Below are 19,194 nucleotides of genomic sequence, written 5' to 3'. Positions count from 1 at the left end.
TTTGTGGCGGAGCCGTGGTTACCTCTGTGAAGACGCGTACCGCTGCTCTGAACGGTGCGCACGCGGCGCGCTGGGCTGATCACCGGATAGTGTCACCTTATTTTCCAGTGATTGGTTGTGCTTTTCAGATGAAGTTCTTTCATTTAATGAGGACGGTGTCTCCCACATCGAAATGAAATTCCTTGCTCTGACTCATCCATTTGGATAGGTTCCTACTGGGTCCCTTTCTCCTCAGTGACAGTCGTGGTACCCACTGCGGCGTGCGTTACCGTCACACGGAGATGAGCAGCGTGGAGGAGGGAGCTCTCCCTCCAGGGACCAGTTCCGTGGTGAGACACAGAGCGCTTCCACACGGTCTGAGTCCACGTCCCCAGCAGTGAGCCCCCACCCTCATTTTTGGCAGTCGTGTTCAAAGGACAAGCCCGTAAGCGGCATTTGGAGTTTGACCCTACAAGATGCTACACGCAGTAGACCCAGCTGAATACAACATGCCTCATAAAATCAGTGGATTGAGATTAATGAAATACTTTACCAAATCAGACCAAAAGACTGGAGATTTGGTCCGTGGGTCCGGAGTGAACGCCCGCGCTCCCACGGTGCGGGTAGGAAGCCGTGACCCGTACGTAGGTGCTGGTGCGGCGTGAGCCAGCGTGTTGTGGTAGACGAGGGGTTTGTGCATGTGCCTCGTCTGTGCCGTAGCTGGCAGTACCAGGTACTGCAAATAAAAGTGTGAACTATGCCTGGGCCTGCAGAATTCCTTTTGCCTGATGTTGGACAGGTAGAGCGTCTGGCTAACGCTTAGGATTTGGGCTGCTTCGGCAGTTTTCTGGGTGCTGTGGCTGTCGGGAGAAAAGGGCTGTGACTGTGTGAAGTGGAGCTGAGGTGGGCTTTTATTCATGGCAGTCGTCATTCTCCTTGAATCTTTCTCTACTAAGCTGTCCAAAAATATTCCTCATCTGCCTTAGGACATGCGCTGTGAACTGCCCCATTTAAGTGGGGGCCAAGCTGAACAGCAGGTGCAGATCTGGTTTTCGGCTGCCTTTTTTTAAACCTATCGAGAACGATCTGAATTTAGCCCAGGAAGACAGTAAGGTTAATGATATTTTAGATGAATTAGCATCGTTGGAATTATAGCTGTTATTGGCAGCTTCCTTTCATGCTCAATCCATGGTGAATGAAAAATCACTTTCTGAACTGTGTATTTTTTTTCACCGTGGTAGTTATAGAGATAAAATATAGCTTGACACTGACTTTGTTGTTTGTATTGTGGCCATCTTCATCCGCCTGCTGCTGATGTCACCGGGAAGGAAAGAAGCGGAGAATATCCGTGCCAGACAATACCTTTCAAATAAAATCCTATAGTCTGATAAAGCCGTTCTTCCCTGTCAGGGAAGCTTCCGCAGTTGCAGTTCAGAGCAGCAGATTTTCTGATTGCCCTTGGGACCGTAACGGTTCTCAATTAGCTTATCTGAATTCAGGCTTTCGTGGTTGTGTTATCGTCAGTGAGAGGCGGGAGGTGCGCGTCTTGCGATTGAAGAAGCTTTCCAGTCGGACTTCGCCCCGTCAGGCACGTGCTCTGCGTGATGCCGGTGAACGCGACTGGATTTGGGCTGAAATCGTTTTGTATCCAGTTTGAAATAGTTGTGGTGGGTGCAAAGCTTGCGTTGAAGAAAAGCTCGAACCAAACCAGGCGGAGCTTTTGCATGTGTCCCACGCTTCTCTCTCGCTCATCGCTGTATGACTCACTTTGGCGGCTCAGGCTGCTGGAATACAGCAATTAGAGGAAAGCTCTGAGAATTCCATGTTAGGAGCAGCTATTTCTGGTTTCGTGTTTCATAAGATTTGAAGGCTGAGAAACCTTTTTTTAATTAAGAAACTGGAATAAAGGTAAGTTAGGCATACGGTGAAGGTCCAGTCCTGCAGCTGTGACTCAGATAAATACTAAGGAGCCAGGTTGGTAGCGGAGGTAAACCTTTTATCAGGTCTGCCAAAACCTCCTGGGCGCCTAGTCCCTTCGTCAGTGGACAGGGCCATGGCAGATGCTGAGGTGGAGATAATTGCTTGCCATTTAACCTTACTGTGAGGGAAAGCACTTGAGAGAAAAAGCTCGTACACGCGGAGCACAAAAGGGGCAGCAGAAGCGGGGAACGATGGCGGTTGTAATGGGTCACAAAACTTTGATCCCGTGAGCTGAGTGAGCGGTGCAGTGCAGCATTCATGCCAAGAATTGTGTATCCAGCCTAATTTTTTAAGAGCTTCAGTAGATATTTCTTCAAAATATTTATATATATGCATGTGTACGTGCACAGTATACATCTAAGATGTCTATATTTTGATATCTCTCTCTATATATAACATGCATTACATATATCTTCCTATTTGTAAGTGTTATTTGCATGAGCAACGGTCAAATTGTTGATGCTTAATCACCAAAGCAAGACGGATGTTTTGGTGTTGCCTGACCCCATGTGCTGCCTTCAGGGCAAAGCACACGCTCAGAACCCGAGTGCCGAGGGTCGCGTGGCGGCTGGGGCCGGGTCCCGGGGAGCAGAAGAACGCCTGCGAGGGCCGGGTCGTGCCGGAGCGGCGGTGGGTGGCTGGGAGGTTCAGTGCTGACTCAGCGCTCCGTGGCGTGGGGTCAGCTCTCCTGTGCGCCTTTGGCCCTCACGGTGCCTTGGTGCCTCCTCCCGTCAGAGGAGTTGGTGGCCTTTAGCTACTGCGTGGACCCCCGGCACAAAACCTTCAGCTCGTTTGCCAGGCTCTCCGAGGATGAGGAGGTGCAGGACGGTTCCGTGCGCGAGGAAGCCGTGCCTTCTCTGTCCGTGTGCTCGCCGGCACTGTGGGCTCTGGCTGACCCGGCCCGTGGCTCGGCAGGGGTTCCGGCAGCCGTCCCCATTGCGTCCTCCTGCCTGAGAGCAGCGGTACCTGGAGGAGAGGCCAGGTCTCTTCCACAGAATCACAGAATGGTCAGGGTTGGCAGGGACCTCTGTGGGTCACCCAGTCCAACCCCCGTGCCCAAGCAGGGTCATCTATAGCAGGCTGCAGAGGACCTTGTCCAGGCGGGTCTTGAATATCTCCAGAGAAGGAGACTCCACAAGGGCTCCGTCACCCTCAGAGGGAAGAAGTTCTTCCTCATGTTCAGCTGGAACTTCCCATGCTCCAGTTTGTGCCCGTTGCCCCTTGTCCTCTCACTGGGCACCACTGGAAAGAGTCTGGCCCCGTCCTCCTGACCCCCACCCTGCAGATATTTCGAGGCATTTCTAAGGTCCCCTCTCAGCCTTCTCTTCTCCAGGCTGAACAAGCCCAGCTCCCTCAGCCTCTCCTCGTAGGAGAGATGCTCCAGTCCCCTCACCATCCTCGTAGCCCTCCGCTGGACTCTCTCCAGCAGCTCCTCATCTTTCTTGAACTGGGGAGCCCAGCACTGGACACAGTACTTCCCTCTCACGATTTGACAGAATCTAGGGAAAGGGACACAAACCAGGAATGGAGATTATTTCTCTTTTTTTAAAGAGAGAACTGGAGTGTCAGAGGATTATTGTCTTCGGTCTGCTCTGTTTCGGTCCTCGCCGTACAGCTGCCCTTGCAAGGTCACTCTTCAGCCAGCTTCCCCAACCCGTGAAAGATAAGCACTTTCACAGGAGCTGCGCCTGACTGCGACAGGCTGAGATTGTTTTGCAGAGTTTGGATCCAAGTTCATCATTTTCCACTACTGATCTGTGTTAGAAATGACGTCAGGTGCGTCGGTTGGCGTGTGCCCTGGAGGCAATTCCTGCCTCCCTTCCAGACCCGTTGTCTGCCTTCGGATGTTAAGATTACAAACTTTGTGGTTGGATTCTTCAGCTTGGCGTGGATTGCCCTGATCGCTGCCTGTTTGAAGTACTTGGAATACTTCCTCCCTAAAAAAAAGTAAGGGTGATAACGTGGGGAAGCTAAGAGGGCTTTCTTAAACTGCCTGCCTGGATAAGGCTGATGAACAGTGTCCATGATAGTTCCCCAAATCATGTTGTTATAGACTTCTCCTAGGGAACTCTGCAATAAAGACTCCCTCCTCGAGGCATGATGTCTGTAGGAGTGTGACGCTTTAGAGCTTTCAAAGGTTTTATATTGTTAATTCTTGTTATCTAGTCCTTGTATAGCATCTAACAAGTGTATTTACAATTTCAGTTTATCTTTATTAGAAGAGTTTGACTGCAGCTGTAATGAGTTGGAGTCCTTACCTTCCACCATCGGCTACCTGCATAACCTGAGGACCTTGGCTGTGGATGAGAATTTCCTCCCTGAGCTGCCCAGAGAAGTGAGAAGCTGATTCTGTTCTTAAATCGCAGACTGTGGCAGGCCCAGGGTTTCACCCCTGCTCAGCCCAAAGCTCTGTTAAACCAGTTGTTTCTGCCCGGTGTCCAAGACCAGGTCTTTCTTACGTACTCAAGGGTGAAATAGTAAACCCAGTCAATGAGTAGATTCGCGTGAAGGTGAGCGCGTCGCTCGGCAGCAGTGCAGGTAACCCGGGGCGTTTCCCCGGTGCTGCTGCCAAAGGGAGCGTGGTATTTTCTGACTGCAGATTCTGGCTTTGCTGCTTTTTGTCAGTTATAGTAAAAATGCGATTTGGCCACCTCCCGACATAAAACGATAGTGGGAATAAATTTTGTCGAAGTAGGTGGCCTAACATCTTCGTTTTTTTTCGTTCCTATAGATTGGAAGCTGTAAAAACGTAACGGTGATGTCTCTGCGCTCTAACAAGCTGGAATTTCTTCCTGATGAAATTGGTCAGATGCAGAAGCTGAGAGTCTTAAATCTGAGCGATAACAGGTATAGTTCACATCATTTTTCTAACCCATTGTAAGAATTTATTTTTTAAAAAAATTTAAACTATTCTTTTTAGGTATTTGTAAAAATGGATTTATATAAAATATATTAAAAATTATAAAAATTATATTTAGACCTACTTTAAACTATAAGTAAAAGAAATTGATCTCTTTTTTTAATCTTTATGGTTTGGTCTTAGCTCCACTCACATCCAAAGAAAAACTTGAAAGGGGCCAAGATCTGGGTCTCAGTGTGTTTTAATAGATTAAAACCGGTTTACTTCTTTTAGCTCCTGCTGTTTCCCTGTGAAAGTGTGATATTTCGCTTTGACATTGTGTAGAACTTTGTAATATTTGATGATGAAATAATTGCGACAAGCTGATATGTAGAAAATCATGAAGCACAGGCATACTAGCGTGTTCTCCTGACTCCACTGAAATCAAAAGAAAATTTTCCATTTCCTTCAGTAGAGCAAAGGCTGTGTCAGAACCCCCGATTCTCGTGTCCGTATGCGCAGGAGTATCCTGCTGAGAAAGGGAGTGCTTAAAATGAGCCTTTCTTGATACCTGTCCCCTGCTGCCGTAGGCATCAGAGAAGACTGACTTTTCCTTGAAGTTCATACGTGTGTTTGTTCCAAGAACATGTTAATTTTCCGTGTAGCCACAGAAATACAAGTTTGCTCAGCAGTGCAACGCGTGGTGTGAATGCCATTTTGTTTCCAGCAATTATCATCCATAGTCAGTAAAAATTAGACGAAGGCCTTCCCACACCTGTGTCTGATTTACTGTCAGCAGTTTCGTTGCTGAAATCAAGGTTGACCATAAAATGTAAAATGAAGTAGTGTAGAAATCCTTGCAATACATTTGTTTAAAATTTGCTTAATTCTCTTAGATGATTTTCCGCTTTGCAATTGTGTGTCAGAAAATACATAATGTATGGACCAGAACGTAAAGCTCATCTGAGCTCTAGTTTGTGTTGAAACTGTCCAGGACCCAGAATCAAACTGGTGTTGGGTGAACACTGTGACTCCCTTGGGCCGGCGTTCAGTCAAACTGGTGTTGGGTGAACACTGTGACTCCCTTGGGCCGTCGTTCAATCAAACTGGTGTTGGGTGAACACTGTGACTCCCTTGGGCCGTCATTCAGTCAAACTGGTGTTGGGTGAACACTGTGACTCCCTTGGGCCGTCGTTCAGTCAAACCGGTGTTGGGTGAACACTGTGGCTCCCTTGAGCTGGCGTTCATTCAAACTGGTGTTGGGTGAACACTGTGACTCCCTTGGGCCGGTGTTCAAACTGGTGTTGGATGAACACTGTGACTCCCTTGGGCCGACGTTCAGTCAAACTGGTGTTGGGTGAACACTGTGACTCCCTTGGGCCGTCGTTCAATCAAACTGGTGTTGGGTGAACACTGTGACTCCCTTGGGCCGTTGTTCAATCAAACTGGTGTTGGGTGAACACTGTGACTCCCTTGGGCCGGCGTTCAGTCAAACTGGTGTTGGGTGAACACTGTGACTCCCTTGGGCCAGCGTTCAGTCAAACTGGGGTTGGGTGAACACTGTGACTCCCTTGAGCTGGCGTTCAATCAAACCGGTGTTGGGTGAACACTGTGACTCCCTTGAGCCGGCGTTCAATCAAACTGGTGTTGGGTGAACACTGTGACTCCCTTGAGCTGGCGTTCAATCAAACTGGTGTTGGGTGAACACTGTGACTCCCTTGGTCTGGCGTTCAGTCAAACCGGTGTTGGGTGAACACTGTGACTCCCTTGAGCTGGCGTTCAATCAAACCGGTGTTGGGTGAACACTGTGACTCCCTTGGGCTGGCGTTCAATCAAACTGGTGTTGGGTGAACACTGTGACTCCCTTGGGCTGGTGTTCTTGCCAGCAGAGGCAGCCCAGCTTCCCTCGCTGCTCCTGCATCCCCACACCCGGTCCTGCCCCCGGGCAGTTTTGCCCAGGCGTGTGGTGATCTTGAGCACATGAGTGATAGAGGTGAAGGCAGTCTGTCAGAGATATGGTGCATTTTCAGGTGGACGTTTCCAGCGGCTGGAAACCAGTCGTTGTGCCACGAGTTTGCATTGAGGAAGCAAAAAACTAGTCTTTTTTTTTTTTTTTTTTTCCTTTTTTTTGCCAAGTTACTTTTGAGCCAGGTCAACTGCTGATTTCATGTGTGACTTCATGTGTAGTTACTGACTGGGAGTGCTGTTGCTGGGGTGCGAGAGGAGGTGGTAAGAGCAGGCAAGGTCTCCTGACCAAGCTGCCCCAACAGCTGGGTGCCACCCAAGCAGCAGGCCTGCCCCACCTGCCTTTGTCCCCTGCTGCCCCGGTGAGGGAGAGGATTGGGATGTCCATTGTGGAGGAAGGTGATTACGGGACCAGCATCCCAGGGATGTGCTGTTCCCTGGGGTGGGATGTGTCGGTTGCTGTCCTTCCGCTCCCGCTTCAGTGCCGGCTGGCAGCCCTGCGTCTGCCCTTGTGCTTGCTCGGGGCTCCCCGGCCAAGCCACTGAGCTGAGTTACCTCACTGAAACTGCCCTCAGCCAGTTTGCTGATGACACTGAACTGGGAGGAGTGGTGGGCACACCGGCAGGCTGTGCTGCCATCCAGCGAGACCTGGACAGGCTGGAGAGTTGGGTGGAGAGGAACCTGATGGAGTTCAACAAGGGCAAGGGCAGGGTCCTGCACCTGGGGGGGGAACAACCCCAGGCACCAGTACAGACTGGTTGGTGGGCTGACCTGCTGGAGAGCAGCTCTGAGGAGGGACCTGGGTGTGCTGGTGGACGACAGGTTGACCATGAGCCAGCAGTGTGCTCTGGCTGCCAAGAAGGCCAATGGGATCCTGGGGTGCATGAGGAGGAGTGTGGGCAGCAGGGCGAGGGAGGTTCTCCTCCCCCTCTGCTCTGCCCTGGGGAGGCCCCATCTGCAGTGCTGTGTCCAGTGCTGTGCTCCCCAGTTCAAGAAAGATGAGGAGCTACTGGAGAGAGTCCAGTGGAGGGCTACGAGGATGAGGAGGGGACTGGAGCATCTCCCCTATGAGGAGAGGTTGAGGGAGCTGGGCTTGTTCAGCCTGGAGAAGAGAAGGCTGCGAGGGGACCTTAGAAATGCTTAAAATTAAGAGTGGGTGTCAGGAGGACAGGGCCAGACTCTTTCCAGTGGTGCCCAGCAACAGGACAAGGGGCAATTGGGCACAAATTGAAGCATAGGAAGTTCTGTCTGAACATGAGGAAGAACTTCTTCCCTCTGAGGGTGACGGAGCCCTGGCCCAGGCTGCCCAGGGAGGCTGTGGAGTCTCCTTCTCTGGAGAAATTCAAACCCCGGCTGGACGCGGTGCTGTGCAACCGGCTCTGGGTGACCCTGCTTGGGCAGGGGGTTGGGCTGGGTGACCCACAGAGGTCCCTTCCAACCCCGAACATTCTGTGATTCTGTGAAAACGGCAGAAGCTATCGTTCTTCATGTAGTGTTCATTTTACGACACTCCTCGCGGTCCATTTGCTCACCATGGAGTCTGGCAAACACCAAAGCCAGCTCAAGGTAACAGGGGCTGGGCACCAAAGTGGCTGTGAGGAGGGCAGGAGCACAGGCTTTTGCCCGCAGGGGTGGGAAGCTGTTCTCTCAGGTCAGCCCGAAAAGCTGCAGAGCCCATTGGAAGCGTTGTAGAGCGCGTGGGAGAGCACAGTCTAGGCTGGGAGAGATGGGGACTGACTCAGCCCAGAGACCTTCAGCCCTTGAACCTGGTTGAAATGTCTCATGTACTTTTCTTGAGGGGGTTGGGGAGCACATTTTTCCTCCTTTGGTGGTATCAATTCCAGCTGAGGTGAAATGTTGCCCTGCTGAGACATTGTGATAATGCTTTAGCTGTGGAACTTTCCACATTCGTGAAACTAAAATTTCGACGTTTTGGCACCAAAGAGTTTGGACAAAGTTCAGATACCATCTTCATGTTCAATTTATTATTATTTTTTTGCTTTTCTGTTTTCCCATTTTCGCATTCATATTAACATTAAGGCAATATCCATTCTTTCTTTGAATGAGTCCACGTGTACATGTTAATAAGGAGCGTGCTTGGGCTCCACTTGTTGCTGGGACCCTTTCCATGCTACCACGACAGTTTTGCCCTTCTGCTCTTCCTGCTTGAGATCTGACAGAGAAGGTAGAGCAGGCCAGCTCTTCTCCACCACACCCCTTCGAACCACCGCAGGAAGAGACACAGTCGCTCAAGCAGAGCAGAAGGGCAGTTCTAGAGCGAAGGAGTCAGTGCTTGTGCTTCACCCTCCGGAGGTGGGCCCCTGGGTCCTGGGACTGGACTGTGTGTGCGATCGTGTATTCTTCCAGAATTTGTCTGCTCAGTCCTTTCAGACTTTCTCCTCCTGTCACCAGCGAAGATTCCATGTCCGTTCTGGCAGGTGTCCTGTAGCTGATGCGTTTTTGCGTGTTCTTTTCCTTGCAGAGGTAACAGACTCCGTCACCATGACGGTCAGTCCATGCTGATCATCATGGATGTGTAGTCTTCCACTGGGGATCTGTCCACTGCACGTTCATCCCGGTGAATGGTACCTCAGGGTCATCTCTCTCTACTTTGTCATGTGCCAAATTTCACCTCCCGTGTCTACATCTGTGACTGTAGATGGTGCGCTTACGTAGCCGTTAGCCTCTCACGTCATTGCCTTTATCCCAGCCACCAGAAAGGTTCATTCTGGACATGTTCCTCATGGCATGAGGAGCGCGCTCTGGCTCAAGGCATTTGGACTACAGGGGTGTTGGTGGCTTTGAACTTGCCTTGCCAGATCACGTGGAAGATTTTCAGTCTACTCTCTGCACGGTCACGCACACATGGAATGATGGACAACTGTGTTGTAGCATGTAAAGAGGAAAAGAGGGGCTCTCCCTCCTTTGCGTTATCTGGAGCTTGTGTGGGTATGAAAGTCAGAAACATTTTGGTTGATTTGGTCTGAATTCCTTCCAAGAAAGAGGCAAACCTGACATAGACCTCTTTGCCACTCAGGCTAACGGGAATCTCAAATTTTTGTGAGTTGGCACATTTTGCTCGAAGGTGGGTCAGTGTTTGAAGTCCCTCTCCAGTGCATTTTTAATACTGTGGTTTTAGCTCCTACAGGGTTTCGCTCTTGTTCCATGTCTTCCGAAGGCCCTCATCATAAGATAAAAACCTACACAAGATGGACCTTGCTGATCTTAATTGACCAGAAGCTGGTTTAGTTCCAGGACTTTCTTCAAATATTCACGTTAAAATTGCATTTTAACCAGGGAATTAGACTCCAGTTTTTCTTTCCCATGCCGTACACTCTAAGACTATATACTTTTCATCTCCATAGTTGGGAGTCCTCTCTCCTTTTATCTTTACAGGTCCAAACCTGCTCAGCCCTGTGGCAGGCTCTTCATCCCTGGGAAATGCAGTGTTCAATTGCCTCTGCACAATAAAAGGCGATGGTGGGTTGGATCCTGACTTGCTATCAGATTGCAGTCTAAGGAGGGCTAGAGTGCCCCTGACCAGAGCTTAGGTGCCTTCACCCTCTGCAGTCAGGAGAGGTTTGATTCCAGATCCTTGCAATGCAGCTACCTGGAGATTCATCCTTGCCTTTGCCAGGCATAGCAAGAGCCAATGAAGCGTTTGGTAAAGTAGTTGTGCAGTTACTTCTTCCATGAAAGATACTGAGACCTCCACCACCTAATGAGTCACTGGGGGTAGCTGCTTGGATTCTGTCACTGTTGAGTGCACATGGGATTCGTTCAAAGAAAAAACGATGTCTTACCAGTAACCGGTGTTCTTCACGATGTGTAGTCCACATATACATTTGTCTTCCATCTGCTTCTCCTCTCTCCTCAGAGTCCTTCCAGGCATGAGTCCTGTGATTGAGAGGTAGAATTGTTAGAGTGTACATTTGGGCTACACTTCTCAAAGAGCATCGGTTACTGGTAAGTAACCTTTCTTTTAGTTTCAGATTGTTCTGAAAGCAGAGCTGAAAGAATCATCACCCTTTTGTATTTGCACTGCTTCTGTCCTGGGGTCAGAACTCAGTTACTGCTCTGAAGCTCACCCACGGAAGGCAGATGAAAAGTGCTCCTCAGATTACGTGATCCATTCAAGAAAAAAAGACTGGTCCCTGGCGTACCTTTTCTCTTTCTGTTTGGTTATTTAATTATACAATATTATTCATTGCCAAAGAGGTAATTACTTCTGGCTGTGTATATCCACAAGTGGTTTTGTGAACAATATGTTGATGGGTTAATATGAATCATGTGCTTTTAAACTTTCACACTCTAAAAATCCCGTTATTATCAATTTGCTGAGAGTCACCTTGGAGAACTGTCACAAATAGCAACCATCTCTGGGCGTGACCGACTGGCTGGTAACGCTGCTTGTTATGCTTGGCTTTCGACACGTTTTCACATGAAGTTTTCATGTTTCGGTTATTATTTGAAAATTCTTTCTGAACGTCACCAAAGCGTAATGTGTGCGTTGATGAATCTAGAAGGTATTCACCTAGGGGTTGGATGAGCTCTTCGTACGTTGTGTTACTCAAACTAGTAATCAGTGGAAACTCTTCCCATCCTCCGAGCTTGCTTACTTAGGGCATAACAAGACCAAAATTTTGTACCTGATACAAATGTGTAGTGAGTTATTTTACAAAACCGCGAGAAAAACAATTATTAGCAATAAAGAAAAGTTAAAATTATGTCTGTCGGTGGGCTTACAATAAAAGCAGAGAGTACCTTCACCCCATAACACTCCTCAAATATCGACATTTTATATTTTTTAGACTTCAACAATATCAATGAAAGTTTCTTATCCTCTCTTGTGTTCCATGAAGAACATTCACTAGCTTACTCTTAAAGTAGTTAGCCCTTAAAAACGTAATAAATTTTACAAAAGATGTGATCTAGGGTTAATAACGGAAGGGATTCTTCTGAATTCCTCATTCCAGAGTGGCACTGCCCTGGAGCTGCTTGGTGGTTCTGAAGTCGTGTGGTACAACGTGTGGTTTCGTGTTTGGGGGTCAGTTCAAAAAGTGTGCTCGCTTTGGTTTAGTTTGTTTTCATTCACCTGAGGAACTTCAGGGGAAAATTCTCCTCCTTTTTTATCCATAAGAAAATGTTTTCTCTGTGGAGATTACACACTATGAAAAGAACAGAAGCGTTTCTTCCTTTTCCAGGCTATTACTGCGGATAGTTGTTTTGCTGAAAAATCAGTTGATGCTTTAGGATTTACCTTACAAGGAAAATTTTTCTTCATAACTTTTAGACTTTTATGTTTACCAATGGCGTACATGATTTTACCTGTGGTTTAACCTGATTAATAAGAATATGGGTAATCTCTATAGCACTAAGAGATTTCTTTAATTTGGCCATCGCATTTTCAGCTCTTTTCACAAGTCGGTTCGAGCGGTGGCAAATTGAAGTTCTCGGTGCTTGAGCGGTTGCAGAGCAACGACGCTGCTGCTCACGCGGGAAGGCGCGTGCAGGGGCGGCTGCCGAGCGCTGGGGCCGGGGTGGGTGCGCTGAAGGCTCGGAGACTCCGTTTCCCCACGGACTGCGCGTCGCTGGATGCCGTTCGGGAGATGCCTGCGGGAGTGGGCGCGGGCTCGGTGGCTGCGTTCCGTCCGTTGCTGTCAGTCCTGCTCCCGGTCCTGCCGCAGGGCTGCAGATGCTCGCGCAAGTCCAACAGCACCATCCAACAGCGAAACGGCCTCGCGCAAAGGTTGTTTATTCAGGCTGAGTAAAATACCATCCACAGCAAGAAGAAGTCATTTTGGTACGGCATAGTGTGCCTTTGAATTGTTAGTTATTTTTTGCCGTATTCCCTATTAACTATCTATGCACCAATTCAAGTTTCATCTAGTATTGTGAATATATTTTCCCTTAGATTTAGAAAAACAATTATATATGTATTCTTCCAAACTGTCTAGTGAGAAGTTTCAGCATTTAAGCACAAAAGCAAAGCTCGCTGTTGAATAGCACAGCCATAAACTTTACATTTCTTTGTGCCGATACCTGATCGCAGTCGTGCGTTGGGTCGGTGGAAGCAGTGCAGATTAATCACTTTGTTCCATGACAGATGAAGAATTTTCTCTTCAGAGGAGGCCAGATCCTTTACTGAGGATGATGTGAGTGAGCTCTTTGAAATCAGCGGGGATGTGCTGAAGTATACAAATAGGATCTGGCCTGTAGTATGTAGAAAGTACTCAACCTACGTCCGTGCATAACTGATACTTGAGATCCTTTGTAGCTGTAGTATACCCATATTTTAACTGATGAAGCTAGAAAAACATTGATGTGTTTAAGTTTCCTGGTTGAACTAGTGTAGTGTAAGTGACAGTGATCATGGGTCTTGTTTTGAAAGTGGGTGTGATGCAAAACCACTTGGTAGGAAATCCGTTGTTCGTGACAGTCAGTGTTTGCATGTGCATGGTTAGTACAGGTGAAGGAGAAGGGTTCCTACGGCACACGATTTAAAAAGCAGTCTTCAACTTGCAAAACCAAATTGCAGTTAGAAAAAGAGCCTGAGGCTTATCTTGGTTGAAAGTTTTCAAAAAACAGTAATGATTTTGGGTGCCTCCATTCTTTGATCTCTAATTTGAGATTTTTTCGTGTCAAAAACTCCTTAAAATTGATCCTTTTCAGATGTTTAAAAATAGGTATCCAGGCTTATTGGCAAAGAAGGATTAAAAATAAAGAATTCTGTGTTTTGTTTGACTATGGGAATGGGAAACCAGCTTGGAGATCCCCTTGCCACTCATCATCTCTGCAGCATGCTTACCAAAGTCGCTTCTCCCTTTGATACACACTTCTCAACTGGCGTGTATTGGAAAGCTCACCAGTAGCCCTCCCCAGACCAAGGCTTCTGTGTAGTTTCAAAACTTACCTTACAGGTACTGAATCCTAAAGTGGAAAGGAACAAAGGTATCGCTGGCAAAGCAAAAGTTCTTTTATACAGAAAAAAAGCTCTGAATCAAACACCTGGATAAACACTATTTAAGAATCTTCATGTTCGCTGTTAAAGCTTAAACTTGTAACTGTAGTTTATAAAAAAAGTGACATACTGCGCTGTTCCCGCTGCACTATTCGTTCTGTGGTGGCAGGAATGCAAACTAAATTTCCTGTAGTGTAGGCACCCCGTACTTTTTTATGGCCTGAATTCAAGGTTGAAAAGCGCACACCCCTGCGGCACCGCTCTGATCTGTGCCGGCGCGTAACTGGGGGTTGTGTCGTAGCACCCCGTGTATGTCTGTGCGCTCCTGCCAGTTCATTTCACTTTTATGGAGAAGTCACTTTGAGTATAAGGCATTCTTTTTAATGTCTTGCAAATGCGTTGCTTGAAGTACGCATGGCTTTCTGAAATAAGGTGGTTTTTAATGGGAATGACTTTGTGGCAAAACCACATCTGAAGTAATTCCGTAATGGAGGGACTGTCAAAGCGCTGCGTAGAGGCCGTGGTGCAAACGCCTGCGAGGTGCTGCTGTCCCAGGAACGCAGGTCGATGTCTAACGTGAAGACGGCAGGAGCGTTGGTGGGGGTTTGCTGCCCGAGGGACGGAGGGTTCTCCCGATGACGCCGTGCGGGTGCGGTGCCGGCCAGCGGATTGCCTGTCCCTGTCTGCGTGTGGGTGACCGTGAGAGCCGTTCTTTCCACGGGACGGGGTGGTCTGGCCCTCTCAGAAAAGGGCTTTCCTCTTCTCGTTTTGTTCAGTCACGTTTAGCTGTTGTGCGTGTAGACGGTGCTTGGGTCGGTCCGTGTCTTCCTCCAGCTCCTTCACCTTCTGTACCGCAGAGATGGGACACTCGTGTGTGGCTAGGACAGCCCTCGCGTGGTGGTACCGGCTGAGAACAAAAAATAACACGTGGGGAAAACACGAATGGAGTTCCCACAAGTATCTAGTCATCGTTTCCCCACTCCTACATTCGGGTCACTTTTAGGAAATGCGTTTACATCTATAATTAAAATGCCATTTTTTCACTGTTTCATTTAACTTTGACATTTAGGTTCACTATGAATATGTGTATTATTTTAATCTTTTTCCTAACATTTCTGCAAAAATGAATTTTCAGTAATCTTAAAGCATTTCTGTTCCAGAATTTAAATGTCCAATGAAACTATTTCCGTTAGCTATACTGGAAACTGTTAGGTCTTTCCTAGAAGTCTCCTGGGGAGCAGGATTTTGTCTGGTTTTGGTGTTATAAGCTGTAACTTCGGTTACATTATAGCCGAGGTAGAATATCGGTATCTCCTTGGTACCCCTAGGGTATGAGGTCAGTAGCTTTAGATTCCAAATGTCACTCTGGAGGTGGAATGTCCGTAATAAAATATTGTATTTTAGTAAAAAATGAGAGAAAATAAATATATGAAATTATAGCAATATCGGTATGATCAAGATAAAGAAGCTATGTATAAATCTTTAAGAGAAACCGTTGTGAAAATGGAGGATTCATGTTGTTCCAATATTATCATTTACAGATTGAAGAATTTACCATTCACTTTTACTAAGCTGAAAGAACTTGCAGCTTTGTGGCTTTCGGACAACCAGGTAACGCCTTACAATATTCATATTTTCTTTAGTAAAGTACTAGGGGTCTTAGCAAGGGCCGTAAACGAAACCTGTAGTTTAATACATGATTGTGGTAGAGTTTTAGAAGTGTTTGCTCCCAGTTCAGCTTTAAGCTTTCATACCGAGGTGTAGATTCTTCTGGCTGTCGTTTATTAACTCGGAAAGATCACCTTTGCAGGGCTGATTACTGGGATCCAGCCAAGCTTCTATATCCTTACAGAAGTAGTAAATAAAGGCCAAAAGTATGTTGTAAATAGAAATTCAAGAGGTAAGATTTTGTTGCCAAACTTGTTGCTGGTTTGTTCCATCCTTTACTCTGTGTATGCCTCCACTCTTGCCGTCTGCCTCTTCCTGCCCATGCTTCCATTTTACACTCCATGAAAGTCCGTGGGAGTTTAAACATGCACAAGATGCACAAGAACTCTTGTTTTGGGGAAAACTGTCGTCTAAGTTCCTTTTAAATTTAAGTATGCCTTTGTTTGTTCCAAGGGGGTTGGTTTCGTTACTGTATATTCTTTAGGATTCTATTTTAAAACAAATTATGTAGCATGAACACTGAGAAATGTAAGAGTTCAGCCGACATCTGAGCACTGAAATAAGTCTCTGTCCTTTCCAGGGCTGGTGGATAGAATCATTTTATGCTTCCATAATTAAACTCTTCCATAATTAAGCTTGCACGGGTGCCCGCTGACTGCGCGGCGCCGGGGAGGGACTGGGCAAACAACCTTAAAGCTGAAGGGAGGGGAGACGAAGGGAGAGGGATAATAGAGAACGGGGAGTAAATTTTGACGCGTTAAATCAGGATTCTCGTTTTTTTCACTCTGATTTCCATTGAAAAAATAGCTTTTTTTAAATGCTATTTAATTGTCATTGCATGACTTCTCAGCCCAGCCACGGAACATACCCTTCCTATTAAATATACAACATTTTTCAGCATTTTGACTTTCCTGCAGCATAGCACAGATTAATTTCCATTCTGTGAACTGTGACAGTCACTCCTAGATGCTAATTTGGAGCAAAGCAATAATAAAAAACAATCAGTCGAGGCAGAACATAGCAGAATCTGATGATTCAGAGTGCCTCCGTGTAAATTCTCCAGTGTCTTGCACCAGGGCTACCCCCAGATGGAGGAACAGCTGTGGTGAATTTCCTCCTCGCTAACCCTAACCGCAGACGGCTCACGGCCGTGGTGTGGGTGCTTGGACCGTGCAGTCGCTGCGCCGCTCCGCTGATCCCAGAGCTTCCTGACTGGTCCGACTGGGAGCATGCAGTCAGTACTGCTGATGCTTGGTGTTCTGGTGGGAATTATAGGAATTACAGGGAGGGGAGGTATTTCCACCAGATTAATACTTGGTTTAGTCCATAGAGAAGTTTGTTTTCATCCAGAATTTTAGTTAATCTTATATTTTCTGTTTCAAATGCTGAAATCCCACCTCAGCCCACGGGCTCCCAGTTAACCGCTGTTTGTTTTGCCCCCCCTGCGCAGTCCAAGGCTCTCATTCCGCTGCAGACCGAGGCGCACCCAGAAACAAAGCAGCGAGTGCTGACCAACTACATGTTTCCCCAGCAGCCCCGCGGCGACGAAGGTAAAACGCCGTCCGCAGTCCCCGCAAAGGCAGGAGCGGGGCTTGTTCAGATAGCGGAGGAAAAAACCACGGAGGGAGGGAGAGGAAGGGGCTGCAGACGTGGTTCTGGGGGCGAGCGTCTCTTGTGGCACGTCAAGCCGGCGGTGCGCGTGTGACAGGCTGTGTTTTGGCATACACCAAGGAATCCTGTCTGCAGACCTGTTCTTCTAGCACAGGAAGTTCCGTCTGAACATGAGGAAGAACTTCTTCCCTCTGAGGGTGACGGAGCCCTGGCCCAGGCTGCCCAGGGAGGTTGTGGAGTCTCCTTCTCTGGAGATATTCAAGACCCGCCTGGACAAGGTCCTGTGCAGCCTGCTGTAGGTGACCCTGCTTTGGCAGGGGGGTTGGACTAGATGACCCACAGAGGTCCCTTCCAACCCCGACCATTCTGTGATTCTGTGATTCTGTGATTCTGTGATTCTCAGGCCGGCAGATTTCCATTTTCTTACACACGGGTGTATTTTCAGAAGAATGGCCTCGTGTAAGCAGTTTGAAGCTGGGAGTCGGGTGTGCCTGGGACAGAAGCTCTAGGCTGTGCCTTGCCGGGCGGGCTGTGGCCAGGGCCAGCTCGACCCGCGGAGCCGCTGGACCGGCCGAGAGCTGGGGCCGGCTCCTGACACGTGGGCTCGGAGCGCAGAGCCTGGCGGAGGGTTTGGCTCCTGGCACACCGACGTGAAGTTGGAAAGCTCACGAACTGCCCCCCAGCCCCAGACCTGCCCCCGAACCCTGCTGCTTCCCATCGCTCACTGCAGTTTGAACATCGAATCATAGAAAGTTTTGGGTCGGAAGGGACCCCCAGAGGTCATCTAGTCCAACCCCCCCGCAGCGAGCAGGGACACCGCGAACTGGATCAGGGTGCTCAAAGCCCTGTCCAACCTGGGCTTGAATGTTTCCAGGGATGGGGCCTCCACCAGCTCTCTGGGCAACCCGTTCCAGTGTTTCACTGTTTTTAGGTGACCTAATATATACTTACAAATATCTGCAGGGTGGGGGTCAGGAGGACGGGGCCAGACTCTTTCCAGTGGTGCCCAGCGACAGGACAAGGGGCAATGGGCACAAACTGAAGCATGGGAAGCTCCAGCTGAAGATGAGGAAGAACTTCTTCCCTCTGAGGGTGACGGAGCCCTGGCCCAGGCTGCCCAGGGAGGCTGTGGAGTCTCCTTCTCTGGAGATATTCCAGCCCCGCCTGCACAAGGTCCTGTGCAGCCTGCTCTGGGTGACCCTGCTTGGGCAGGGGGGTTGGACTGGGTGACCCACAGAGGTCCCTTCCAACCCCGACCATTCTGTGATTCTGTGATTCACCACCCTCATTGTAAAGAATTTCTTCCTTATATCCAGCCTAAACCTACCCTGTTTTAGTTTCAAACCATTACCCCTCGTCCTGTCACTGCTGTCCCTACTAAAAAGATTGTCCCCATCTTTCCTGTCAGCTCCCTTCAAGCACTGAAAGTACTTACAGCCTGCTGTGCTAATTCCTCCTTCTTCTGTGTTGCTTTTTAAAATTTGGCTGTAGATTTCCAGTCGGACAGTGATAGTTTTAACCCCACTTTATGGGAGGAGCAGAGACAGCAGCGCATGACCGTTGCCTTCGAATTTGAAGAAAAAAAAGAGGAGGAGGAAAATCCCGGGAAAGTTAAGGTAAGTTCTCTTGGATTTATTCTGGCGTTCACATATTATGGACAGGGTCCAGTTTACAGATCTGGCGTCGAACTGTTTTGGTGTTCCGAACGCCCACGAAATACCCGTCGGCACGTGTCAAGCGTAGCCAGGCTGTTCCCCGGGGGTACGCGGGGCCCGTTCCGCTGCTGCTGCCCGGACGGCGCGGCGGTGGCCACCTGGGTCCGCGCGGGACCCCCGCCCACGGTCGGGTTCCTGCTCTGATGGGTGCTGTGGCACAAGGCCAAAATTAACACAAAATGGTGGGAGGCTTAGGAGTAATGCCCAGCCACCCAGTTCTTCAGAGGTGTTCCGGCCACACAGGGGACTCCATGTTCCTCTCGAGGTGGAAGTCAACGAGAGCTTTGCGGCCTCCTGGGCTCACATGGGGGTGTGCAGTGGCGAGTGTTGTAACCTGCCAAAAATGAAGATCAAAGCGTGAATATCCTCCTCCGTTTGTCTGCAGATAACAGAATTCCAGAGTTTTGAGTTGAGCCCTGAATCAGTCACGTTGGTAGAAGGATATTGTCAGGACCACCTACGATTACCTGGCATGA

General features: G+C 48.5%; 2 protein-coding genes across 12 annotated transcripts in view; both read left to right on the top strand.

Annotated features, from left to right (window-relative positions):
• The window catches only part of SRSF11 (serine and arginine rich splicing factor 11), a 339,983-nt gene that overhangs the window by 228,511 nt on the left and 92,278 nt on the right, over positions 1 to 19,194 (top strand). The gene's annotated exons all lie outside the window — the stretch shown is intronic.
• Positions 1 to 19,194, top strand: part of LRRC7 (leucine rich repeat containing 7) — a 332,198-nt gene that overhangs the window by 266,482 nt on the left and 46,522 nt on the right. For all 11 annotated transcript variants that reach the window (XR_012764360.1, XM_075424242.1, XM_075424248.1 and 8 more), the window contains 5 exons: positions 4,165 to 4,294; positions 4,691 to 4,806; positions 15,266 to 15,335; positions 16,843 to 16,942; positions 18,495 to 18,619. Coding sequence is in view for 10 of the 11 variants with exons in the window: in XM_075424242.1 (XP_075280357.1) it covers positions 4,165 to 4,294; positions 4,691 to 4,806; positions 15,266 to 15,335; positions 16,843 to 16,942; positions 18,495 to 18,619 (541 nt within the window). In the remaining variant the exon portion in view is untranslated. The remainder of the gene's footprint in view (positions 1 to 4,164; positions 4,295 to 4,690; positions 4,807 to 15,265; positions 15,336 to 16,842; positions 16,943 to 18,494; positions 18,620 to 19,194) is intronic.

Source organism: Opisthocomus hoazin, chromosome 6 (assembly GCF_030867145.1).
Source record: "Opisthocomus hoazin isolate bOpiHoa1 chromosome 6, bOpiHoa1.hap1, whole genome shotgun sequence".
NCBI classification, from domain to species: Eukaryota; Metazoa; Chordata; class Aves; order Opisthocomiformes; family Opisthocomidae; genus Opisthocomus; species Opisthocomus hoazin.
This window is presented reverse-complemented; position numbering and strand designations above follow the sequence as displayed.